The 26,748-nt window shown below is 39.2% G+C and overlaps 1 protein-coding gene across 17 annotated transcripts in view; it reads left to right on the top strand.

The window, feature by feature from the left end:
- The window catches only part of NUMB (NUMB endocytic adaptor protein), a 99,503-nt gene that overhangs the window by 41,386 nt on the left and 31,369 nt on the right, over positions 1-26,748 (top strand). For 16 of the 17 annotated variants that reach the window (XM_061462688.1, XM_061462687.1, XM_061462690.1 and 13 more), the window contains exon 2: positions 22,347-22,490. In XM_061462688.1, the coding sequence (XP_061318672.1) occupies positions 22,365-22,490 (126 nt within the window). In that variant the 5' untranslated portion in view covers positions 22,347-22,364. Of the gene's footprint in view, positions 1-17,472; positions 17,498-22,346; positions 22,491-26,748 lie in introns of those variants that run through there. The other variant, XM_061462689.1, reaches the window with a different exon arrangement.

Raw genomic sequence — 26,748 nt, 5'->3', positions numbered from 1 at the left:
GCTGGATGTTCTCTAATTTTCATAAGGATAATTAATTACCACTCTTCTAGGACATGTGTATCTTACCATCTTTTTAAACCCAGTGATAGCTCATACAGGGTTCAATACAGTCATACAGGATTTACCCTTGCTTCTAATCCAGTGTACAAGCATTAGCTTGTACTTTGCATGATAGAGTAAGTAAGTTTAATTAAGAAAACTGGACAAAACCACAGAGTTGATGTATACCAGTATCAAACAACCCTGGTAGTTATAGTCAAATATTGCTTTTTGGTTCTGGAATAAAAAAACCTCGAAAGTGTTTGTAAGTATTTGCAGACCCCTTTTCCAGAGATGCTTATTCCAGATATTTGCTCATGTTGACTAAATATTTGTAGGGAGTTGGGGGGAGGGGGAGGATAGAGGATAAAACCAACCAGTGAGTTCTGTAATTCAGGACTGAAATGAGAAATTCAGGAAATGTCTTTCTTAATCTCTCTTCTGCCTTTTTGGCTTCGTTCTCAGGACTGGTGAATTTTTCTGGCTCTGTGCTTGTAAAAATGTATAGTGGTACTTAACTGTGTAATTGTAGGCTTCTGTGGTTCCATGAAGTATTACACTCCTTTGGAACAGGTTGAAACTTCCTGCTGTCTAGGTTTGTAACTAGAGAATAACTAGATCACTTCTGCACAGTGATTTTTATAGGTGCATGCTGAAGAGTAGAGTGGCTCTTTCAGTCATATGACAAACTTGGACACCACAGGTGAAAGCAGGATTCAACATACTACATGGTTTACACACCAGAGCTGATTTAAAATGTTGCACTGTTGGCTTTACCCTGCTCCTTGCCAGCTGTTTTTGCAAGTTTTCTTAGGCTACCAGCGAGCACAGCTGGAGCTGGCTAAGCTGGCTACAGGCATCTGCTGTAGAGAGCAAGGAGCCTGTGGTGGCCTTGTCCCACTGATGCAATTGCTCAAGCTTTGCAGGAAAGGCATCCTGTCACTGAAGGTCTTGTTTCATTTGTTGTAACCAAGAAGACAACTGTTATTGCCTGCTAATCCCCACCATTTTTCTATGCTCTGTTATGGAATGAATTCACTTTATGAGCACATTAACTGCAGAATAAAGGAAGGTGTTCAGTAGATTATATTTTTAATTTCATGTGGACAGTGTCAGTGCTACTTATGGTGGAATGTAGTAAATGGCAGTCATGGTAAGCTGTGCTAGTTATAGTTACTGTTCCTGTTAGAGATGTCCTAACGTACGATGATTGTAGTATCTCTTACAGAGTGCTTGCTTGAGAGTCAGGTGTCTCAGTGCAAAACCACAGCTGAAGACGACTTCAGTTTGTGTGCACCGCAGTCTTACAGGTCCAAGTGAGGCACCTCAGGTGTAGACTTCATTTTTACCCAAGGCTATGACAAGTTTGGTTAGGTTTCCCAGAAGCATTTCAGTGTACCTGACCCAGAACAAAGGTTGTCCAGGCCCTTCCTGTTGCGTTGTCATGCCTGTGTATTCAACATGAGGGGTTGTGGGTGGTGAAGAGAATTCACAGGGCGTGTCCTGGGGCAATCTGTCCTACAAAGCCATGTCACAGCCGCATTCTTGCTTAATGTGCTCTCTCTTGCAGAGGTTTACCTGTTTCACGCTCTGGATTTTTGAAAGGGTATCATCTGGATTGGTTTGTGTGTAGCGTACCTACACTGTTAAATCTGTGCGGGTAGTAATTGGTGGACGTAAATGACTTTTCCTTTCCAAATGGTAAGTTAAGTACAATGGAAACCAACAACTTAATTCAGTGTGTAAAAACGTTTCATAGGAGGCTTTTCTTCTCAAATCATAAGTGGAGTGGATTGAAATTACTGAAAGAGATACTTCTTAGCACTTCTGTTTGAATTACTTACGACAGTGTGATCTCGGTCAGTTCTGCTTGCTTTGACCAGTTGACTCAATGTGTTTATTCCCTGAACTATGCTTGTGACTTTCCCCTTCACTGAATACCACTTCTTTTTACCTTAAAATTTTGTGAGTTTTAAAATTTGAGAGATTCTATGAAAGATTGGAAATGAATTTGAGTCATCTCAGAAAGTTTATTTTTTAAAATGTCTTAATGTAGCTGAGAACATTGTGTAGAAATATTTTTCAAGTTCTCTGAACTCATCTCTATCAAAAGACTTCAGATTTAGTGAAATCTTTAAATAATACTTACAATTGTACTCATAGTGGGAATCTAACCACTTAAAACAGATTCAGAAAATAGTGATACGTTGAAACAGTTTAAGCATTTGAAATGTAGTAAATAAACACTGGGGATTTTTTACATTGTTTCTAGTAGATAAATTGAATGTTTCTCTAGTTTGAAGACTTGAGTCTTGCTTGAATTTGTTGTTAAACATCATAGTAAGATGATCCAAAATGCTATTAATATCAGATTTCTACTCAAAATCTATTTCTTCCTTGATGCATTTCAATAATTAGCCATCTTAAAAGCTAGATAAGGTGCTACTTAGCAATATCTATGTTTAGGACGAAGTAATTTCCTTTTGCTCATGTTTTAGTCCTTATTTCTTTAATTTTTTCCTCCTCCAACTGAGGACATAATGCGTAGTCAGTAACACTGACACGCATTGCCTGCTCCCATAATCTGTGGGTAGCTGTATCCTCAAAAAGCACATAGTTTCTTTTCTTCCCCATTCTGAAAATAATTGTATAAAGGAGAATTAGAGGCACAGGACTCGGTTCTAATTTTGCACTGGGGTGAGCATGAATTAACTTGACATATTGTGCATCAACCTGTGATGTTTAGGTTTCTGCAGAGATGTTCAGTCATCTCTGTTGCTGGTGTATTGCAATTCCCTTAGTCCTTGCCAGTCTCCCTTCAGAAAGGGAGCTCTTCTGAGAGCTTCACGTTGCAGCTATTTTAATTTTACCAACATAATTGTTTTTGTGTATAATGTAATATTATTATCCAGCAGGAAATACAGCCTCCTACTGTGAACTGAAGATTATCCAATATTTCAGGAATGCTTTCTAACCTTTTTTCTAACATTAGGGAAATCAGTATGTCAGATATCCCTGTCCTGCCCAATCCCCACCCCTGTATTCCTTTAGGAAAAAAAGTCACAAGTTTGCTTTAGATGTCCTGACTCCTGTGATTATTTTTTTTTTTTTCTTTCCTTAATCTATTCAGCTCTAGTTTCATAAATCCAGGGCGGCTTTCAGAAGACAGTCGTAGCAGTAGCAAAATTTACAAAAATCTTACGTAGTGAAAAAGTCACTTAACAACAGAGAATATTTTGAAAAGCAAAAATATTCTTAGTAGAACAAAATACCCCCCCAAAAGCCAAACAAACAGAACCCCCCCCAAAAAAAAAACACAAAACAAAACCCATAAACCCACAAAAATCCCCACAAAAACCCAAACAGCACCAACCCTACCACCACCCCCCAAAAAAACAACCAGCCCAAAACCAAAACACCCCAAACACCTGGAATGCAGTGGAGCAATCACAAGTCTTACAGCCCCTCTTTGGGACAGGGAACATGGAAATACCTCTTGCTGTGTAGCTGGATTTGCAGTACAAAATGTGGACCTCCAGGGATGCTGCTGATGCTCCTTATGCAGTATGTCAAACACACTTGTGTTTTGTCTTTGTCCTCATGTATGGTGTTACAGGGCAGTCTGCTACCAGTTAATGTGGTTTTTTTTTCCCATAAATTCTACCTAGAAAAGATAAATCCAGTGATAGGATTGGATGGCATCAGTGTGTGCATTCAGGGGAATTGGGCTGTACCCCCAGTTTCTTCCACAGCCTTATCTCTCGATTCCTCTGTACCCTTGAGAGTCCACAGTGCATAGGCTATATACCTTAAGTAGGCCACCTCCTGAATCTTCTTTTCTTCCTTAATTTTATATCACTGTAACTTTACTCAGTGGGTAATCAGTACTTGAGTCTCCTACATATGGCTCCAATCTCCTGCTATATCTACAGAACTAGGTATTTATAGAACCCGCCTAAGTGTATTATTCCAGCGGTGAGAAACTGATTCACTGCACATTGTGATTCCTCCTGCGCCTACGTCAGTGACCAACTGTGGGGTTTTTGGCACCCGTTGCATTCCTGGGTGTGGTTGTAGGACAATCCAAGATAGCCTTGGTTATCTTGGCTTTGTTACAGCAGCCCGGAGCAGTTTAGAGGTTCACATTAGAGGCTATGGAAAGCATTTAATTCCAGACTGTGAAGTCTTTTTGTCACCTTCAACTTTAGTTCTTTTTTTGTAAGACTTAAGGAAGAAAGAAGTTACATGAGTAATAAGGAAGGCCTGGTGAAGTTCACAAATTCAATACATGTTAAAAATATTGTGAGTCATGGGAATAAAGATTTCCATAGTTCTGGTTGCTTTTCAGCTTTGGGGTTTAGAATCCTGGGTACACTGAATTTCATCCTTTTATTTTTTTATTATTTTTTTTTTTTCTATAGATTCAGTTAAGGAGGTTTCATCTTGTTCAGCTTGTAACACTTGTAAGCCTACCTCCAGCCAGCATGACTGTACTGTTTAATCTTGAAAAGCTTCTAAAATGAAAGTTGACCGACCAAGACAAGATTCAGCCATGAGTGAGGATTAAACACAGAAGGACTAAGTAGGGGAAAGAAAGCAAGGCCTGTGCATGGCAAAAGAAAACCCACAATAGCTGCCATGATGCATGGACTACAACCCCTTCTTATGATAAGGACTCCCAAAAGGCAATGTGAATATTAGTGTACTGGAAACTGTTGCCACTTGATAGTGTTGGCATTGCTTAAATTCAAGATTTGGAAAGGCTAAGAAAGATCTGCTGGTTTGTATAGTCAGACTCTGTACTTCATAGAAATGTTTCTATATAATCCCTGTGTAAACAGTGCTGGAGGTCAACTTCCAGTGATCATATTTCACAATAGAGAGAGGAGGGAAAAGGAGAACCTGAGTTTTGAAAATGTGGCCTCTTTCTTTATAGAGTATTTTCTCATAGACAGTAAGGGAATGCTAAGAACAGAAAGCTCATTAAGAGCTCTGAACTTGTTTAGATACTTCAGCTCTCCTTAACAGGAAAGATGGTGTGACTAAACTAGGCTGCCCTTGCAAATTTTTGTGTTACTGTGTTTGCAGCTTGATAGATTTCATTGAAGAAGCCTTATGTATGTAAAATGTTGAGGATAAATAACTGAAGAACATGTTATTGTATTGATGATTGATTTTTTTTGTTAATATTTACGAGTTTGTCACCAACCCTAACTATTCTACAATTCCGTGATTATCAACTTTGCCTAACCACTGGAAAAAGTCATTTTGGCGTAACTCTTAAATATGCTTAGTGAAAAATTTGAAGAAAGGTGGCTTGTGGCTTCCAGCAGTACTTTTTGAGGCATGTCATTCAAGTGCCTGTAAACACTTGCATAATTTTACTGTTGTGAGGCTACACTGGCCAGAGAAACATTTGTAATAGCTATTTGGCTTTTTCTCCTGATTTGTATGAGTTCTGCAGTGCTGCTCTTTCTGAGTAGGAATCCAACTTCTCACGTCTCAATTGTGGGAAAACTGTGTGATAAAATGCTTGAATTTAGAAGGGAAGGCTTTATATGATTGTTCAGATTGTTCTGTCTACACTGGTAAGATAGGCTGCGACAAAGGTCAAAAGAAATCTCTTACAGAGAGATGAGGAGTTCTGTAGTTCTTGCCTAGGAACCCTTTCCTTCTCCAGAAAATACTACTACTGAATCAACCGCTGCCTTTAATAGTGGTAGCTGTTTGTTTGGTGCAGTGTGTGCAGGTCCAAAAAGCTGTAGGTAAGATGCTCCTGCATAGATAATCTCAGGAGGTAAAGTTTTAGCTGGAAAGATGAGGAACAAATCATAAACAAAGCAGAAGGATAGGATATACTGCAGTATAGATCGGTGGCATCTGATGGACAAATCGGCCTTTGAAATAAAATACGTCATTTTAGAAGTAATGTGATTTATTTGTTATTTGCACCCGGCAAGTACAAGAAAATGCACATAGGGAGGTCTTACCTATTCTGGTGTAAACAACCTTTGGTTTGTTAGGGCTTTGTGTGTTTGCAAGACACTAGTTGCCTTCAGTTAACCAGGGATGGCGATTGCTAAAGCTAAGTTCTGCTGTATGCATTAATTTTTTTCCGTCCAAGTGAAACGTGTGGCTTTGGTAATCTCAAAGAGACACAAGATGATGCTTGGTATCCAGGGGTTGTGGTCAAGATCCAATCTTATGGAACTTACCAGCAAGAAGAGATTATGAAAACTTCTAAGGAGATCTGATTTTTCCTAGAATGGAATACGTTGGCTTTCTATCTCAATTCAGTACCTAATGCCACTGATTTGTATCCCCTGCTCACAAGTTTAATTCCTGTGAATGTAGTAAATAAGGTGAAGTTTAACGTACATGGAGGAGCTGTGAATGAATAATTGATTCCCAATGAAGGAATGTGGTGTTGTCTTCTACATAATATAGATACTACCATTTAGAATGTTACTACAATTATCAATGTCCTATATGCTGCCTATTGTATAAAGAACAACTATTCATTCTGTAAAGAATAGACTTAGAAGGGGAAGGCAGAGGGCACTGTGATAAGAATGGCGAGCTGTGACTGAAGTAGTTGTACTACAGTTACCTGACAGAATAATTGAGTTTATTCAAGGTGCTGTTCAAATCAGTGGACCCTGTGACTAGTCACTGGTGAAGATAACACAGTTCTGACTTTTATGGTTGTGTGAATCTGGCAGTACAATGTCCAGTATCCTTTGCAGTCAGTCCCCGTTGTGCCTGCCCTGCTGCTGGGTGCCAGCTGTTACAGCATGGTCATTTTTACAGTGCTTAATCCTGTTTTCTGCTTCCAAGAAGCAGTTGTCTTTTGTGGAAGTCAGGTGGTGTTCTCCATACCAAGGCAGCAACACAAGGTGCATTTCATCTACCAGACTGGGTGGTGGCAGCAGCAGCACCACAATTTCCTTCTTGCCCAGGCTGTAGATAGACCTCACACTGCTTCTGTGTCAAACCATTCATACCAGGAGTGAAATTTGTTGCTTGCCACTGCAGCCATCCATTGGCATGCAATGCATGATATAGTAATGACAGAATATGAATGTTATTCAGAGGAAATTCCTGCGAGTGATCATTTGATTCCTTTGATCTGCCACTTGCTCTGCGCTGTGACTGGTAGCAGTGTGTTGTGCTGCGGCCATGGAAAGGCTGCCAATGAGAGCAGGATTTCAGAGTGATAACATATTTCTGTCTGTGCTGAGCTTGACACTTCACTAATTGCTCTGATGAATATGAGGCCCAGGGAGAAGACAGTTTTCCTGGTTGTTTCCTGTTTGACTTCTCTTGTTTCATTGCCAAGCAGTTTAAAGTTGAGAAGATGACAGCTAGTGTATGATTCAAGAGGCTACTGCAGCCACATGTTTTTGCAGCATGTGTTATTTCTGGGCAATGCACTTCTTGGCACTCTCTGACACCAAGCTCTGTGTGTTGCAGATTGTTGTAGCTGTTTTACTGTAGTGAGCAACATCTGATTTAGAAAGGTGAGAGACATCTGTGGGTTTCACAGTTCCAGCCTGGCTGAGGTCATTCAAACAGACTGATGTGCTCATGAGGACTGTTGGCATCAGCAAAGCTGGTAAGTCGCTGCTGTTCTTGGCAGCCTTGCCTGTACACTGGGACCAACTCATGGGCAGTGACCCATCTCCAGAGGGAAACCCACCTCCCTCTGAGAGAAGATCACCTACCAAGTGCCTGTGTGACACGTTTAACCATCTGAAGGAAATGGAAGTGTGATATCATGTATGATAAACGTAATCCTATTTTGCTGAAGATCATGGCAAGAGTGAAGGAGGTAATTTCTATACCAGTAACATAACCAATATGAGGGCAGCTTTAGGGGATCTGTGTTCTTAGTATTTATCCTTGTAGATAAGTGTGGTGACAATATTGGACTTTCTTCCCGGATTTCAAGGCCAGGCTGGACAGAACCTTGGGTGACATGGTTTAGTGTGATGTGTCCCTGCCCTTGGCAGGAAGTTGAAGCTATATGATCTTAAGGTCCTTAAGCTTAATTCAGCAGATACTACTTGTAATTATACTTTCATGGATCTGTACTAAAATAAGCATAATTTAGAATCTCTTAGGTGGGAGAACTGTTCGTGAGTAATGGCAAACCAGGAATTTGGTGAATGTGGACACGTATGGGATTTCAGTATTTGTGGAAGAAGGTCTTAGTTCCTTATATAGATAAGCTGGGACCCTGAAAAGCAGTACTAGAATTTTAAGATGAATATTGTAACTTTGCCTTTGGAATGTATGATTGACCAATTCCTAAAGTCCTGTTGGTTAAAATATGTCTTACCTAGTAAGTGTTCTGTGTCTTGCTGCAAAAAGAGTATGGGAATACTTTTGATCTTGATTTCTAGATTCTACAGACAATTTCAGTGGAGGTTGTTTATTATTACATGAAAGTTATTTTAAACTGCTGGTATTAGGATGCACATTGTGGCCTTAAAGTCCATTTTGAGACTTGAGTACAACTTTTAAGGAAAACATACATGCAAAGGCTTGTTCTGGCTTTTAATGCATATTTGTTTGTAGTACTTGTCTGTGTTGTGGTAGAAAGTCTGTGCTGATCTTGAAAGAGATAATAAAACCTGTATGCTAACAATTGGGATTAGTATGGGGAAGCTAAAAGAAAAAAGTTGACTTAAGGTCCCAGTATTTTATGGCCAGGAAGGTGGTACAGTAAGGCTGAATCCATTATGTTCTAAGCCAGAGACTTGGCTTGTGTGCTAAATTACCATACGTTTCGTTTTGACCAGAAGCTGAAATGCTGATGCGAGTTCTTGCAGTACGATTAGTAGGTAAAGCAGTTTTATTAGTTTGGAACAGTCTGTCTCAGGCCATGAAATGAGATTTTTGTTTTTCCTGAAACACCTCCCCCCCCCCCCCCAAAAAAAAACACCACCACCACCAAAAGAACCCCAACCAACAAAAACAAGCCCAACTTCATTATCCTGGAGGAATTTTGTAACTATTAATTTGGTATTAGGCAAAAAAGATGGAAACCATCTGTTTGGATGTGTATTGAATTACTTATTTAGAGAAATGTATTTTCATTGTTAGGTATATTTAAAGGAAGCTTGCATAACTAAACTGTTTTTACTTTCCACTGGAGTAAAGCGGAAGTATAAATAACCAGTTTGTATGTGGACTGCTGGATTTACGGACATCTCAAGCTGTACCTGATAATTCTCACTGAGCATGGAGTTGTGGATTCATAACGTATTATTGAAGATTAGCTATAATGTGTTACTAATTTTAGTGATCATAATGAAATCTGCTCATTTCTGTGAAAGGAAATGTCTGAGAGATTACTATTAGTATTTTAAAAAATAACACCAGTGATTTTGTAGCAATAGCAGTTTAATTCCTATCTACTGCCTCCATAAAGACAAATGTTACTATCCTTACAGGCAAAAGGCTTTAAATGTCAGGAGATAGGAAGAGGGAGTGGGGAGGGAAGTATGCATCTGTTTATATGAGCTGCTCTGAGAAACTTGACTTGGAGTTGTTCCAAAAACACCCAAACCTTAAATGCAGCCTGATTTGGCTTGTCCTTTCATCCCTTAATTTTTATTGTTTTGTTGTTTTTTGTCTTTGTTTTGTTTTTAATGGACCAGAAAAATCTCCCACCCCAAATCCTCCCCAGTTCTGTTGAGATCCCTACCCCCTCCTTGTTTCTCCCAACTGATGATATGCAGACATTGAAGTTAGTAAGATAAAAGGATTTGGCATAGGTCTGAGAAGCTTCAGGTCTGTTTTCATGAACAAAGGAAAATCCAGCCTTGACTGGAGTTGTGGCAAGTTGATATAATGGTGTAACAATTTCAGATCGTGGGGTGGTTCTTTAAAAGAAGCTCTTGAAATAATGTAAAAATCCATTGGGGTACAGGGAGGAAAGGACAGAAATTCTCTGAAACCTTTTATAGCCCACATTGGACTTGACATTATCATCTCTAGGTTTTTTTTTTTCAGCCAATAGGATCATGTTTTTCTGTATATCCATGGAGTCAAGGTTATAGCTACAAGAGAGGGATTTTGAGAGAGGGATTTTTAAGAAAAGTACTATTGCAGAACCTGAGGAAAAAACTGTAAGTCACTAAGTCAACATATTCCTGCTACTGTCATATGAACATTATGTTCTTGTAACTGCTTCTGTGACACTTGGGGTTGGCAATTTTTATTTTGCCACAAATTACATGAATGAGGATTTTATGAAGCTAAATTCTTCTAAGAGGTATCTCTTTAGCTATGTTGCTATATATAATTTTTAAAATCCCGAGGTAAGCATGCCACTGAAGTTGTGCTTGGATTTTCTTACGACTTTGCGGTAAGCAGACACGGGAAATGTTAGGCACAAGATGAAGTTTTACATGCTGTGTAATCATAAGGAATGTTAGTTGTGTATATACAAAATAGTACCAGAAAGCTGCAATTATGTTAAAGTACCCTGCTTAGACACGTATCATAGGGACTATGGTGACAAATTCTTTAAACATCTTGTGAATTCTTCTGTGGGTGATGAAACATGTGGTTTGTATTAGGTTCTAAAGAGGATGCAGAAGATCTTTAGAGGTCTTCAACTGGTGGGAGAATTCAGAAAACATTACATCCTGTGTACTTAAAAGAATTTACAGCTTGTATCTGGCTTCACTAAGCTAGCTTCTGATTTGATTACATTTATGTAAAGCAAACAGATTTGGGAAATAATCCTGTTAGTTCCTGGTAATGTTCTGCAAAGAGCTATCATGGTAAGAGAGTTACGGAACAACTCAGAACTTGCACTGGACAGGTGTATATTAATTCCTAATATAATAAATATTTTTGTTAATAATAACTTGCATTCTTACATGTCAGCCACATTTGCTATACTGGACAGCAGAGTGAGTTCTCCAACAAGATTCTGCCCATGTTTTATATGAAAGTAAACTTTTGTGTGGCTAGACTTATTGAGGGCTGAGCAAACTATTTTCTGATATTCTGGCAGCCAGAAAAAAATAGCTTTATCTTTTCTGTAGGCTCATCTTTATTATCAAAACCTGCCATTTTCACAAAAAAGCTTGAAGCAAAGCCTTTGCAATTTCGAGTTATAAGTTAGCATTAAAAATGCCTTTTGTGACACTCGTGATCCTTTGCATTGGCTGCAGTGAGAAGTGTGGCTGATTTAGCCTGAACAAGCTGAAGAAAATGCACAGATAAAAGGACCTTCGTTATCATTGAACTGTTGGAGGATGGGAGCAAGTCAAGTATCTTGAACTGCCACGTAACAGCTGCCAAGCAGTGACTGAAGCGCTTGGGCCTGCTGCAGTAATGGTATAATGAGGAGTCATCTGTCATCCCATGAATGTATGAGCTCATTTTTTCTCACACATATTTGATGACAATTAAAGCTAACTTTCAGTTGCTAATTGAGATTGGCTAGTGCGCACAGGGCTCATTGCCACCATAATTCAAATTTAGTGAGCTATCTGGAATATACAAATTCACCTGCTTCTTCTTATTTAAATGTCTCAAGCTATAGAAACTTCTGCTTCTGTGACTTTGGGAAAGGAATTTCCTTACCAAGGGTAGTGAGCCAGCTCTTGCTGCTCCTAATGTAGCTGGGTGCCAACAATTCTGCTGTGATGCTGTGAGAGCTGTAACACAGGGGTAAAGGGAGACCAGCTTGGGAGTTACGCTGGTTTGCACCAAGGGCTCTGTAGCACAGTAATTCTCTCTGATACAGTCGGTGTTGCATCCTGAGGAAGAGCAGAAGGTTAAGGCAGGCATCAAATAAGCCTTCCTGGCTGTTCAGCTTGAAATGGGTGATTTCCTGCCTGGGAGGCTGCACCTCCACTGTAATCTCGAATAGCCTTTGGAAGTTTTGATCAAATAATTAAACTGGGTGGGGTTTCTTAAATCCTTTCCTAGTTTTAGTTTATAAAACATCCCAGGGCAAGGAATTGTGCAAGTTAATTCTGTATAATGAGAGAAATAATCTTTTATTTTGAAACCTGGATGGCCAGAGGATTCCATTGTTTCTCTGCTATTTCTACAATGTAAGAATTAGACATAATTCCCTGTTCACTTTCTGACACTTGTGGTACTATAATTTTTGTAGGCCTTCCCAACAGCGAATTGCTCTTCTGAGCTGAAGATCTTTGATGTATCTAATCTGTCCTTGAACAGAAGTTCAGGAACAGTTGATGTGGTCCTAATTATCCTTATTACCTTCCTGTACCTTTTCATTTCATTTTGGAAAGGGTATATTAACTACAAGAACTATGTACTGTTGAAGCTGAGTGCAGTCTTGTCTTACACTGGTTTTGCTCTAATCCTTTCAGAATAGTTCTTACTACTGTTTGTTTATTCAACAGTTAACATTTTTAGAGGACTATGCATGTAAATTATGATCTTTCCTAGACAGTGGTAATAGCTGAATTCATATTCATCATTGTTTATAGTTCGGGTCTTTCTCTTACCCTTCTTCCATGTGTTTTTGTCTGCTGCTTTTAATACAGAATAATTTCTTCTTGTGAAATACTCTTACATCATTAAAATCAGTTTATTTTTGTCTATTCCAGAACATTTTGCATTAACTGTAAACAGTTACTTAACTGTTTGCTTTTGAGAACACATATGAATAAAATAAAAACCCCTGTTTCCAGCAAAAAGTTTTGTGTAACTCCTCATTCAGCGTCTGAGCATTGTATTATTGTCGATTTACCTCATATGATTTACCTAGATCTCTATATCTGAATCCTCCTTGCTGACAGACTTGGCAGCACTACTGTCCATTCCTGCTGATGGCTTCTCATGAAGCTGATACTAATTTATAGTTTGTTGTTCCGAATGCTTCCAGAATGTGGGCTATGTGGACTGAACTTTTAAGTCTCTTGTATGCCTGTGCAGAGCACAGTTGCTGAAGCAATTGTTTAAAATGCTGTGCCTTACACTTGTGTTAAGCATGACCATTGTATATGTAACACTGTGTAAAGCTTCCTTGTGAATACATTTTAAAATCTTGCTAAAATGGGTCCTCCAAGTAATCTGGTTGAGAGTACACGTTGGTTCCTGAAACAGGTGTTTGGGATCTGTAGCTTGCTTGTCAGCTGCTTCTGCTCTCACTTAAGATCAAGAAACAAAAATATAGTGTGTGTTCGTATGTTTCTACTCACGGTAAGTAATGATCAGCTCAGCAGCGCAAAGATAGGATTTACTGATATATATTTGACTTTTGCTACTCCTAAGCCCCAGATGTTTGCTGTACTGGATACAATTCCTTATCTATTCAAACACTGATTATTTGTATTTGTGACTGATTTGCCAATAAAATATGTTTATTTTGCTTGTAAAATTTATTTTCCTTTTGAAAATACATTTATTTTTGTGAGATTTGACACACTTCAAGCTTTGGTTCTTCGACTTGGGGGATTAAAGGAAATCTTTTCCCACTATTTCATCCCTTTTTGTACTTTTGTCAATATCAAATTGCTTTTCTAAAATCAGCATGTATTTGTAAAGGTACCTTTTAAACTTGAGATGTTCAAGTTTGAAAACTATTTAGTTGTCCGAGACTTTGCTGCCCTAAATGTAAATGATTCACTTCGAACTGGTGTGACTTGGTTAGTTAAAATTCTTCCCATGTGTGCAGATGAGCTGCAAAGCAGAAATGCTTGAACTGTTTTCCACAAGACTCAGCTACTGTTTCTTTAGAAAACTTTTTGCTTATTTTCAGTTATTATGTGTGGTGTAATTCAACTCAATTTTTATTACATAGTGTTTTGGAGACCTGCTTTTTCATTAGTGACTGACAGTCATTGCAGGGTATTTTTAGAGTGAGTTTTTAAAACAGGGGGATTACTGACTCATATCTCTGCACTTAAAGCTTTTAGCATATTATATAGGACCCTGGTCAGAGATTGCAAAGCTGTGGAGTCTGAATTGGGACATTTGCTTTAGAACAGTTATTGATGGAGAAAGTGAGTCTTGCTTGCTTTTATTTGCTGAACTTCACAGGTTTGGGTAGGCAAGTGATTTCTCTTATGACTGCTAGAGCATTGCGTGTTTTTGGGACTAACTTCTGCCTTGCAATGATCAAACTTGTATTTTGCTGACAGTTTAAGAGTCTGAGTGTGGTTGCTGTACTGGTACTTCAGTTACATACTGTTGTGGAATACTGAATACTGTATTTAACTGCTTCAGTCTGGGGATATTTATGTTTGAAGAGTCTGGCATATTGTATAGAATTCTAAGCTTTAGGACAGGGCTTCTGGTAGCTATTTTAGCCACTCAGTCATTAACGGTGTATTGGAGTACAGTTCATGATTTCATTTTCTGGTATTTTGCAAGCTATCTGCAAGTTTTGCTTAACTGTGGTTTTTATCCAGTAAGATGTTGGTGTTGTAACATTTTTTTTTTTCCTTCTTCCACCCTCATCCATGGCGCAAGCAGAATTGTCAAGTGCTCTGGAAGCAGCTGTGGAACGCTCATGTGATACTTCAGCTTAGGTATGAGACAGCAAGAAATCTGATGGATTTGAGAGAATGGCTAGTACCTCACATCTTGTACTGACAGTGCATTGCAATTTTGAAGAAATATATACTACTGTTACAGTTCTGACCTCTTTAGTCTTACATAAAGTTTAAAGTTGCTGTTTCTGCTGTATTTTCGAAGTATGATCTAAATATTAGATCTTTCCCTGCTGGAAGGTGAGTTTTTTACAGCTGATATGCATGTTTCAGTAGTCTTCATTTTGTATCCAACATTTCATTTTTCTGCAGCAGGGAAAAACCCCTTAATTTGAACTCATTAAATAACAGCAACAACAGCAACAAAATGTATTTACTAGCTCAACAAATGAACTCATGCTTCACCTTTATGCGTATTTTGATATCTGGGTATGCTTACTTGTAGTATTGTGTTACTAGGTCTTAATTGGGTAATGAAAGGGTAAATGGGTTGGAAAGCCATGTGGTGAATAATGTGGTTAGTCATACTGTATTGCATAAGCAGGACAGTTAGTGAGCATGCTCATACGGTTACATGCCTTTGTTTGCTTCAGTGTGACAGTGCTGGATTTAATTAGATTTTATGGGATCTAAACTTACAAAAAGGCTCAAAGTTCAGCATTCAGAATCTGACACATGGGGTGACCTTTTCTTCCTTAGAAGATAAGGGTACTCTGTGTTCTTGTGCTGGTGAATAATTGCAGAGAGGCTGTTGCAAGGCAATTGCAGCAAGTTTTGGCTAACCTTTACAGTAGACTTGGAAAGATAGGGCATTACATGGTTTTGTACTGTGTAAGTGGAAGAGGAGGGGAGACTGTTTGTTTAGTAGCCATGCTTAATAAGGATTTTTCTGAGAAGTAAAACTCCACTCTGGCAGCTTCGTAATAGGCAGGGACAGACTATTTACCTTGGCAGCAGTCGGCTTGCTTTCCTAACTGCTTCTTTCTTAATAAATGAGAAGTTTTTTACCTTGTCATCTTGAATTTAGAGATTCCCACTGTGCGTTAGAAAGCAAAATAGAGCTAAATGTTTTGAACCACGTCTTTATATTTGCTCTTGTAGTGCTGATAAACCTGCCAAATCAAATCTTGTCCCAAGAAAATGGCTTGAAACAAGCATATTTCCTAACTGATGTCCTTGTGTCCTGGTTATAGCCAAGATTTACAATAATGCTGAAGTGTCAGCAGAGAACTGAGTTTTACGGGAAAAAAGCAGTGTGGAATACTCTTCTGAAATATGGATGTGTGGGCAGTTTGCATTTCTTTGTGCAGACCCTTGTGGATTTCATAGTAAAATTCAAGTCTGGATAATGCTAAAAAGATACCTGCTAGACATGAGTGTTTGGACAAGTGTGATGAGGTTGTACTTGCTCAAGATCATAAAGCCATGGAGTTTTTCGAGGATACTGTTGAATTTTCTGAGGATAGAGATCTTCACAACCATGCCGAGGAATGTTTCTGGAGTGTTTTCCTCTCAAGTAGGTTAGGCAAGCATTTCCTTACCCCCCACCCCCACTCCCCCGATATTAAGATAATTTGCATGTCCTCCTAGGTCTGAAGTATCAGGTAACTTTGGCAGGAAAAACACATCCTTATTCAGAAAGCTTTGATGTCAAGCAAGGCTTGGTATTTCTAAGCAAAAAAAAAACATATTGGAGATGGATGAACTTGTTGCTCTGGGTTTCAGGCTCTGCTTGGCTTGGTCATTTTTTTATTAGCAATATTAGCTACATTTCATTGGGGAAGAGCACATAGGAGCTGACAATTGTGCAGCTGCTCTTACCCGTGCATGGCCAGCAGGCAAAAGAGAGATGAATAAGACTTTTTTTTTTTTTTAATAGTCTCATTATAATATGTTAATTGAATTAGCGTTATGTGGAGGTGTGTAGATTTTAGAATGATCTGTGTAACAGATAGCTGTTAAACCTGGATTCCTCTGCTGTTTGAAATGCGTACTTCTAGGGATTTGGTCTGCTCCTGGCTGCTCAGGCTTGCAGGAGGACTTGTGTTACAGAGGAGAGGGATGGCACTGGGGGAGAGGGTGTTCCCTCCCATGCCCTGGCTACTGTGTATTTGTTGCAGGCTCCAGAGTACTTTGCCCTCATTTGACCCATGATGGTAAATAGTGAACAAGGCTCAGTTCTGAGAGAAAACAAAGTAATCCCAAACCCTCTGAATGTTTTTAAAAACTAGCTGAACTGGAGACTCAAAATCAATTTTTCTCCTTTTCCATTGCAAACAAGAGAGGCCACATAATTGAATGCAGATTAAATAATTTTTGGGAAGGCTAGAGTTCAGAAGAAATGTAAAAATGGGTTTATAGTTTGTGTTGCTTTTTTGTCGTCAGTTAAAACTGTACGTGGTTGTTTAGTGTGATAGTTATAGTACCTCTAGCCTGAAATCTAACTATTTAAATTGGTGAATGCAGTTCAGGTACCATTACTGTCCTTCTGCCCTGAAGATGCTGTAGTTTGCATCACCTTGTAGCAACAACTTCTATGCAAGAAACATTTATGCAAAATGTAAACTGACTGCTTATTTGGAGGTATGGGTACATGTGTAAGCTTCTGCAAGGCAAGCTAAGTTTCAGATGTTCATTGTCAGCAGCTCCCACCTGATCTGACTTCAGTTATTGTGAAAGCTTACCCATGTCTCACTAAAGGGAAAATTGCTGGCTTGTGCTCACTGAAGGGTAAAAGTGAACACATTCATACAGCAGAGCAGCTAACAAGACATGAATTAACATGCTAGTTTATCTTACAGCAACTTGTTCTGCAGCCATAACCTGGTGGTGCATAAGGCAATGAAACTAAGAGTGCTTCAGCATGCACTTTTATCCGTGACAGTGTTGTTTATTGTGGCAGGTACACCCGCCCTGAAAAAAGCCTGGTAAAACTCCCAGTGGTGTGATCAGCAGGCACAAAGGTGAGGAATTTGGGTCCTGAACTAATATGGAGGCTACATGATCATATCTGACCACAGTCAGATTTGACTAGGGTATACATGGAACCCTGCAGGGCAGGCATTTTAAGTCAGTTCTTCTCGGAGCAGCAGGCCTGCAGTCGGGGACTTCCCCTTGAGTTGTGATGCTGACCAAGGGAACTCCTTGAGGTTGAGAGCCTTCCCTTTATTAGGCAAATGATTGTTCATTTTGGATCATAGGCCATAGACATTAAGAATCAACAGTGTAGTGATGAATCCATGTAACATCCTGAATCAGTAGTTGATGCTGGAGCTTTAATTGAGATTGTACAATAAATTTCATTTAGCCTCAATTTCATTTAGCCTCAATTCTGTGACATTTCTGTGTCTGTGCTGCCCCTGAGTTGTCAGGGAACTGGTAGGGGGTAAAATGATAACATTTCACAGGGTCAGAAGAAGAATTATGCCAAAGGTGTCCTTAAATTGGCACTGGAGCGGTGTTTTCAAAATAAATCCATTTGCATAAGAAGAAATAACAACATAAATTTATGAACTCATTATGTGAATAACTTCTGTCTTTTCAATGCCTTTGTATATGCTTGTATGGTGCTTTAGGAAGTGGTCTAATGTGTAATCCAATGTTGTAATCTCTTGGATGGCAAAAGTGGTGGACGTTTTCTTGTATGTGCATAGTAAGGTTTTTGGGTTGTTGTTCGGTGTGTGTTTTTGTTGGGTTTTTTGTCCCCCCCTCAATAGGCATGAGCATTCAGATGTTGAGCTGTCTGCAGTTGAGCTACCTGGTAGAGAGAACCTTGATATGTAACAGAACCCAAGGTGGCTCCGTGTCCTCTTTTCCTCCGGAAGATCTCAGTGCTTTCAGCTTTTGTCTCTGATGGAACACTGTGTTTTGTAACTTAGTTTCTGAGTTTCCCATCTTGGTTTTTCACATGGGTTTATCTTCAAATAATTTTTTGTTTTCTCCATTGTTCTCTCTTAGACCCAAACTGGATTTGGGGTTGTAAAAGTGAAGAGGTAAGCGTGTCTTTGATGATTAGGTTTATTTCTTCTTGGGGGGGGGGGGGGGGTGGGGGTGGGGGGGTGGTGTGTAGGGTGAAATATTTATAATTAATAATCAGTTATTAAATATGGAAAGATAACTTTCAGCCTATATAAGCCCAAGGCAGTGTATAAAACTTTTTACAATTTCAGTGATGCTGTCAGTTTAGTAGAAAATACCCTACTATCTTGTTGCAGGCTATGTTGGTGCCCTGTGTTGTGTCAGCAGGCATGCTACATTTGCATGGAAATGTGAAGAGCACTGCAGAGATTTCAGGTAGAAAAAGCTCTGTTTTTCTCTAGAGCTCCCGAGCAGGGATCTTGAGCTCTAGACAAAATTAGTAGAAATTTCAGCACTAATTTGAGCAGTGCATGTGCTTCTCTCCTAAATCCTCAGATATGCAGCCTGTTTGCATTGTTTTACTTCACACTTTCCCATCAGATGGCAATTCTAGTTATATTAGGCCAACATGCATGTTATGAGCAAATTATGTGTTTATAGTGCAAACTGTTTTGCAACATACTCAAAACAGTCTGACATCTCAGAGAACCCAAGTGTGGCAGTTGGAGAAAGCTCAGTGGCTGCTTGGCCAGAAAATAATTTTGCTATTTGTCAGCATTTCTATTAAATGAAATAAGCTGTTTTTAAACAGCTTGTTGCCAACATGACCTCAAAATTAGAACATGTAGGAAAATGGGTTTGGTTTTCAGTGAAAAGGAAATACTTTGGGGCAAAATACCACTTCAGCTCTTAATAGGAAATGTAGTTGAGGAACTTGCATTCTCATCGTTCTCTGCGGATGGAGATTCCTAGTCAGAATAAACCTTCAATAAGGTGCCAGTCTCATGGGGAAAAAGCTTCCTGGGAGAAGACCAAGGAAATGCTCATGTAAGCAAACATTGTAAGGCAATTAGATTATGATTTCACAAGTGGTGTAGTGGCTGAGTGCGGTTCTCAGTTCCTTGTTTTGTTATTGAAGCTTTTGAGATTCAGAGTTACCTTGAAAACTTTTCCACAGGTCGTGTTTACACATCTGTAGGTTTGAAATTTTTGCAAAGTACTTTTTAATTGGTCATACTCGGAATACCAGCAGATGGACCTGCTTGAGGAGTGCATGAAAACGATCAGAGGGCTGGGGTACCTCTCCTATGGAGACAGGCTGGGAGAGCTGGGCTTCTTCAGCCTGAAGAAGAGAAAGCTCTGGGGAGACCTTAGAGCACTTTCCAGTGCCTAAAGGAGCTGACGAGAAAGCTGTGAGGGACTTTTGACAAGGACAGGTAGGGTCAAGACAAGGAGGGGTGCTTTAAACTGACAGAGGGGGGGTTTAAGATAAGATACTAGGAAGAAATTCTTCCCTGTGAGGGTGGTGAGGCGCTGGAACAGGCTGCCCAAGGAAGTTGTGAATGCTCTATCCCTGACAGCGTTCAAGGCCAAGTTGGATGGGCCTTGGAGCAACCTGGTCTAGTGGAAGTTGTCCCTGCCCATGGCAGGTTGTTGGAACTGAATAAGCTTTAAGATCATTTCCAGCCCAAAACATTCTATGATTCTGTGAGCCTTACTGCGTCTGTTTATGTCAGTGTAAGAGTCTCCAGCCGTTTTTGGCAGAACATGTGTATCTGTGTATCTCTTGAGTGTCTGTTTCTCAATCGCCAGAGTGCAAGGTCAGGCAGCTGAGATTTAAGCTATGTGCTGACCAGACTCCTGAGCTTTGCAACAAAGCAGCTGGACCAGTGTTGTGGCACTACCTGTCTTCAGCAGGGAGAAGACTGGTGTTTGTCTTCATGAACTGAGGTGCCATGTGGAGATTTGCTGCAGTACATGTCACCTGCCCAAGGTGATGAATGTCCCCCTTGAAATTCTGGTTCCTTTAGACTTGAGTTTGCACCAACTCCTCTGTCTGCAATTTGTAAAGCAAAAATACATAACTAATACTGCTTTAATGCCTCTATAAGCCTTAATGGAGGATAAAAGCCTGGCACCTCCTCTTAAAACTCTGCACATTTAGAGTTTTGTAAAAGGTTTTATAGCTTGTAAAGTAAAGAAACTGTGTTTGTAGAATTTAACTCCAGCTGGTAACTAAGCCCCCCAGAGCTGCTTGCTGATTCCCCACCAGTGGGCTGCGGAAGAGAATCAGAAGAGTAAAAGCAAGAAACCTTGTGGGTTGAGATAAAAACAGTTTAATCAGCAAAGCAGAAGCCACACACACAAGCAAAGCAAAACAAGGAATTCTTTCACTGCTTCCCATTGCAGGCAGGTGTTCAGCCATCTCCAGGAAAGCAGGGCTCCATCTCATGTAGTGGTTACTTGGGAAGACAAGTGACATAACTGAATGCCCCCCCCTTCTTCACCCAGCTTTATATGCTGAGCATGACACTATATGGTGTGGGATATCCCTTGGATCAGTTGGGGTCAGCTTTCCTGGATGTATCACCTCCAAGCCTCTTGTGCATCCCCAGCCTTGTTGTTGGCGGGGTGGTGTGAGAAGCTAAAAAGTCCTTGACTTAGTCCAAGCATTCCTCAGCAAAAACTAAAACATCAGTGTATTATCAATATTATTCTCATCCTAAACCCAAAACACAGCACTATACCAGCTGCTAGGAAGAAAATTAACTGTTATCCCAGAGAAAACCAGGACAGGAGCTGCTTCAGCTTGTTTAGTGGTAAGAAGTGTGCATGTTATTCTGCACACATGTTCTTATCTCTAAATCCTACCAAGGAAGTTCAAGAAAATATTTACTAGTTATGTCAGGCCTTTTGCAGCTACAGAGGAATGTAGCTAACATTGCTCTATAACTAGATAATTGCAATTGAGAATTCCCAAGCAACTTCCTATCCCTGTTTCTTACACTGTTTGTTAAGGCTTGTGGCTATTCTAGGTACATGCCCTCTTCCAGGGGCAGTTGTTTAGCCTTTGCCATACATCTCAACCCTTACTGCTTTCAAATGCTCATCAAGTAGCTTTGAGTACAGGTGTTTGCTGCAGAAGTGGAGTTTGGTCTGGTGTTTTGCTAATGCAGAAATACTTCAGGAATTATCCCTTATGCGGAAAGATTGCTCTGCTGTGATCATTGTTTAGATGGCAGCAATGTATACATTGGCTTGTATATATAGAAACTGATACATAAAAGAATAGTGTATAAAAAGCATCTAATTCTAGGCTTTGGAAATGTAATTACAGAACTGTCTTACCCATTTGAAGAGGTCAGATTATGTAATTGGAAGTCAATTCAGTGCATTTCTCATTTAAATATAAGGACTTTTACCAGTAGACTAAGCAAGGGCTGGACTGTGCCCCTCAGTAAAAACAGGAACCTATCACTCGTACAGCCTAAACACATAATCTTAGGAGCAGTTTTCAGGGCTATGTATCGTTGCCTTGCATGGGTGCCTTGGAAGCTTGGGCTACTGGTGTCCTTCTTGGTTGCTCTAGGTAGGTGTTTAAATTTGGGGAGGCAGGATTTCATGTGCATCACTTTTCAGAGCTTCTGTCAGCTATTTTAGGTAGCCTTATGCTCAGAGTAATAGTTATTCCTGGATCTGATACTTCAGTTGCTTTGGGAAAGTATTAAACAAGTAATGTGGATTTGTGTTTTCAAGGATAGATATTCATGTTGAAGTGAATATCTGTCTTTCTCTTAATCCATGTGCAAAATATTTTCCTTTCACAGGTACCTCTGTTCATATTTGCAGAAGCTCAGATTTTTCACAGGAACATTTGTCATGGTAGTGCTTGACCGAGAGTGGCTAAATGCCAGTTTTGGTGCCTATTGACAGTATTTTTTGGTTTTCTTCTAGGACCTGAAAATCTGAGAAATGAACAAATTACGGCAGAGCTTTAGGAGAAAGAAAGACGTCTATGTCCCAGAGGCCAGTAGGCCTCATCAGTGGCAGACTGATGAGGAAGGTGTTCGTACTGGCAAGTGTAGCTTTCCTGTTAAGGTAAGAGTTTCTGCCTTTCTTTTGGATATCCATGAGGTACTCTAGCCATGAATTATTATTTGGGGGGGGTGGTGTTGGCAAGCATCAAACCAGCAACATGCTTCATTACACACTGACCTATTTTACAGTCGGCTCTCATTGCAGAGGATGTGGCTTTTCTTTTTTAAAGCCAGATGACTCATGTAACAAATGCCTTGGAAAATCACTGTCTGAAATATCCTACATTATAATCCAGTTCAAATAAATTGTGTACCTAGGCAGAGGAGTAATGTAATATTAGGCTTAATTTTTTTCTGGAAGAGGAGAAATGATAGACCTCCTGGATTGCATGGAGAGGTACTCGGTTCTCTCTCTTAAAAGTGGAGTTATGGTTACAGTTTGACTTGTAAGGTAAAGCAGTGGGTTGTGCTTGGAAAGGAATCCTCCTTTTTGATAAGTGAAAACTTTTTAACCAAGTAACAGCTGGGTTTCCTTCCAATGCTTGAGGTTATAAGCACTTGTTAAATTTTGAGTGTTTTCTATGATATGGTTGTGGGTGTGTGACTATTAATGCATGTGAAACTGAAATGATTTTTGAATTCTGAGAACTCATTCCAGATTATCAGAGTATTATAAGTAGGTGTTTTTTGTTTCACCAATCTCCTTCCTCTTTATTTAATATTTTAGAACAATATTTAACAGTAATACTTAAGAAATACAATGAAAAAATAAATATTAAATTTAAGGTGTTTTGTTGCATATGGTCCCCTTATAATCAGAAGCTTTCTTCCTTAAGGCACACTAATATTAACTCTACAATAGACTGTAAACATATAACACTTATGGAAAGCTAGTGGATTAAATATCTGTGCACAAGGAAATCAGTCCTTAGCCTGCCACCTAAGGACCTTTTAATAGTTTTTACCTGTATTATACTTAAAGTAATTCTGTCTGATAATTAAACAGGTGATGTTGGTAGGTGAAGCTCTTGAAACTGTTACATAGGTTTGTAAAGCTGTGGGTATGTGCAAATGTACAATAAATTTGAGATAACTTTCACACTAGGTTCATGCCCAGCTTCACCCTGCCATAACTGCTTATGTATGCTTTACATATACTAAAGTGTATATAACATTTCTCATTTGTTATGGTTATTTGCTTATTTGTCTTGCATTAGTTTTCTGCTAGAAGGAAGGAACTATAATCCAGTACTAAACAGAAACGGTGTTTTGCCAGAGCTTTGAAAGTGAGTACTGCTCTGTGGAAGCTCAAACTTAGGTTAAGGTTTAACACTGTCTAGGAGCGAACAAAGTTGTTAGCTTAAGGATTGGTGGTTTGTTGGTTTTTGGTGTTTTTTGGTTTTTTTTGTTTTTTTTTTTTAGGAAGTTGGTCATTAGATTGAAGAACAAAATGCTCAGTTTTGAGACATTCAGTTTCAGTCAAAGTTTTTCAGTCCTTTACTGAACACAAAGGGTGTGAACCACTTCTTTCTGTTCAAAGACTTTTCTTTCACTCTGACAGGACTTGAACTTACAATGACAAATACTTCCTGTATTTAAATGAAGCGTTCATTCTGGGCACATGTACCCAAAGTCAAAAAAGGTTTTGGGCTATTCTGTGCTGAGGAGGCATAGAAACGGATGAGTCTTTGCATCCTGTCATCATAATGGGACTTACTTACCCTTATTTGCTGGCTTTATATTGGAATTTGCTGAATTAATTTAATTTGTTCTTTGGAAAAAATAATCTGAAGTAAACACATGTTGACATACGGTTTTTGAGTTGGTCAGAGTGGTAGACTATTATTGTTTAAAGAATTTGCAATTAGGTGAAAACTTAAAATCAGAACAATTTGACATTAAGAGGTTTTAGCTTATTTGATTACAATTTGTCTTCCAAAATCCTGTGTCTTGAGAAAGAGCAGTAGTGGAAATTTTTATTAGGCTTGGGATGCAAAGTGGGTGTTAACTGGTGTTTAATAGATACAGACAGGAAGTATGCCATTGTGAGTGAACCAGATAAACCAGATGTAGAGTCATTGGTTTAATGGGTGGTACTATATTTTGCTTGCAAAAAGAATAGAACTTTGTGCTATTGAAGGAGAGTATCCTGTCACACTGTTCTTGGGTGTTTGGAAATTCATACATACCAGGGAAAGTATGCTGTCTCCTCTGTCCTTAAATATCTGATGGGAGGACTTTTTTTCCTGGTGCTCCTCAATGGAGCAGAATGATCTGAGATATCTGGGGGAAAGTGGTTAATAGGAATGCATTCAAATCTGATACATGGTGAAAATATCCTCATCTTCTTAAAGTACCTAAATGGAAATTCCAGTGGTCCATTCCATGTAGTATAGCTACTTAACCACAGTTTAATGTGTTTCTGGGAGGGTTGGTCTGTCCTTATACTTTTATAAGTCTGCCTTGCCCACCGTCTAAAAATCATTAGCTGTAGTGTTTTGGAGGCCAGAACATAGCTGAGTGGCAAGACTGAAGTATGACTTTTGCAGGGATGAGGAATATTTTACCTGTATAGCTGGTGAAGACCTGATAATTGTTAACAAATGTCTCTACAGCTGTCTTTAATGTTTTCTGTATGAAAGTAAAATACATTAAATTAATATAGCAGCAGCCATGTTGAGAGCTTTGTTTCTTCTAATGCTTGCTATTTCATTTAGGTTAAAACTAATCTTTTTTTTGGCAAGAGCAGGCTAGTGCAAATGCAGAGTAAGGAATATTTGTTCTCAGTTTCTCTTCTAAAACAGAATGATCATGAAAGTTTTGGAGAAAGGTGTTTCACTCTCTTAAAGTAGTGTTAAGTTAGTCTGGTTTTTAACTTCTTGCCTTGGGCATTTATATTTTTCCCAGAGTTGGAGTGTTTGTAGAGTAGCTAGCACAGATTTATTCTTTTTAGATATTACAGGACATGTGGAAGCACTTTGAAAGTTGTGTTGCAAATAGGATTTCATTCTGCCTTCAGGCTTCATTCTGTTAGTGTTGGATAGCGACTCCAGTAGCTGCTCTTTCATTGTGCTTTGAGGATGCTGTACTACAAACAGATTTAAAGTTTCTGAAAGGTTTTCTACATTGGCATGGTTCTTGAAGCTCTTCCTGTGCTACATCCACAGCTGATCCTTATTGTTAATTAAAGTCTGTAAGTGTCCTGTTGGGTTTTGAGCAAATCTGATGCCTCTATGAATTGCCTTTATTCCTGTAGAGAAGATGCTCTGTGGAAAGTATTGGCAAAATTCCTATTACATTGTTGCTTTAAAATTCAGGGAAGTGGATTTGATGCACAGTTGGTTCTCTCCAGTGCTGTGCTCATAAATTTGGAGGTGACGATAGTCCTGCGTGCATATTGTTACTTTTGGGCAATAGTACTCTTTTTTTTTTCTGTTTAAGTCTTGTGTGTTTTCCACTAGTTGGAGTGGTTGTGCTGTATATAACCAACTACTGATCCTATTTTCTCAGTCGTCATAGTGTGTGTAGGATGTATTTACAGATACGCTGTGCTGGAAATCTAACCACACTTAAGCTGTTAATCTGACACATTCGAAATAAGGCCTTGAAATGGCTCTGGCTTGCCTACAGTGCTCTTCTGCATAAACTGCTTTAAATCCACTAAAGTTACATTGAGAGAAGAACCAGGATGCTGGAGCATACGACTGAATGGTGGGTTTTTTGCACTCCACTGCATTAGCAGAGAGCCAGGTCCCTGTCTGTCAGCAAAGGTATCAAAAGGATGTTAAACTTGTGTTCAGACAAGTGTCAGTTGCAGGCTTTTGCTGTTCCATTGGGAACAAAGTGGTATTGCTTTCTTAACTTTTACGGCATGGAGGCATTGCAGCTTTTATAAATGCACGCAGAGTTGCCCTGTTGTTAAATGTGACACTGTTACAGCTGCTGGAAAAGCTGTGCAGAAGTGTATTTTCATGTGTGAATTCTCTTCCATTTTCTTAACAAACTAAACTGCTGTGTTTCAGTAGTGAATCTTCGCTCTGAGAGGAAAACTCTGCAAGATACATGTAATGTACAAGGGACTTACATGGAGACATTGTGTTTAAAACTATTCAGAAGGAGGTTATACTAACAGATATTACAGCCGTACTTATCAGTGCAATAATTTATTTCTATGTAGTCTTTATACATCACAATTGCAAAAACTGGAGTTCATTGATGTACACATTTTCAAACTTGTTTTCTTGCTCCAGACACTACCTCACTGAGAACATGTGGCTGTTCTGTGTTTTAATGACTAAAATATTTGACACTAGGGCTTC

Source organism: Pezoporus flaviventris, unplaced genomic scaffold (genome assembly GCF_033815535.1).
Source record: "Pezoporus flaviventris isolate CSIRO_AGI_PZ_B2104156 unplaced genomic scaffold, CSIRO_AGI_Pfla_v1 ptg000035l, whole genome shotgun sequence".
Classification (NCBI taxonomy): domain Eukaryota; kingdom Metazoa; phylum Chordata; class Aves; order Psittaciformes; family Psittacidae; genus Pezoporus; species Pezoporus flaviventris.
Note: the sequence above shows the minus strand (reverse complement) of the source record. Positions and strands in the feature narration are given on the sequence as shown.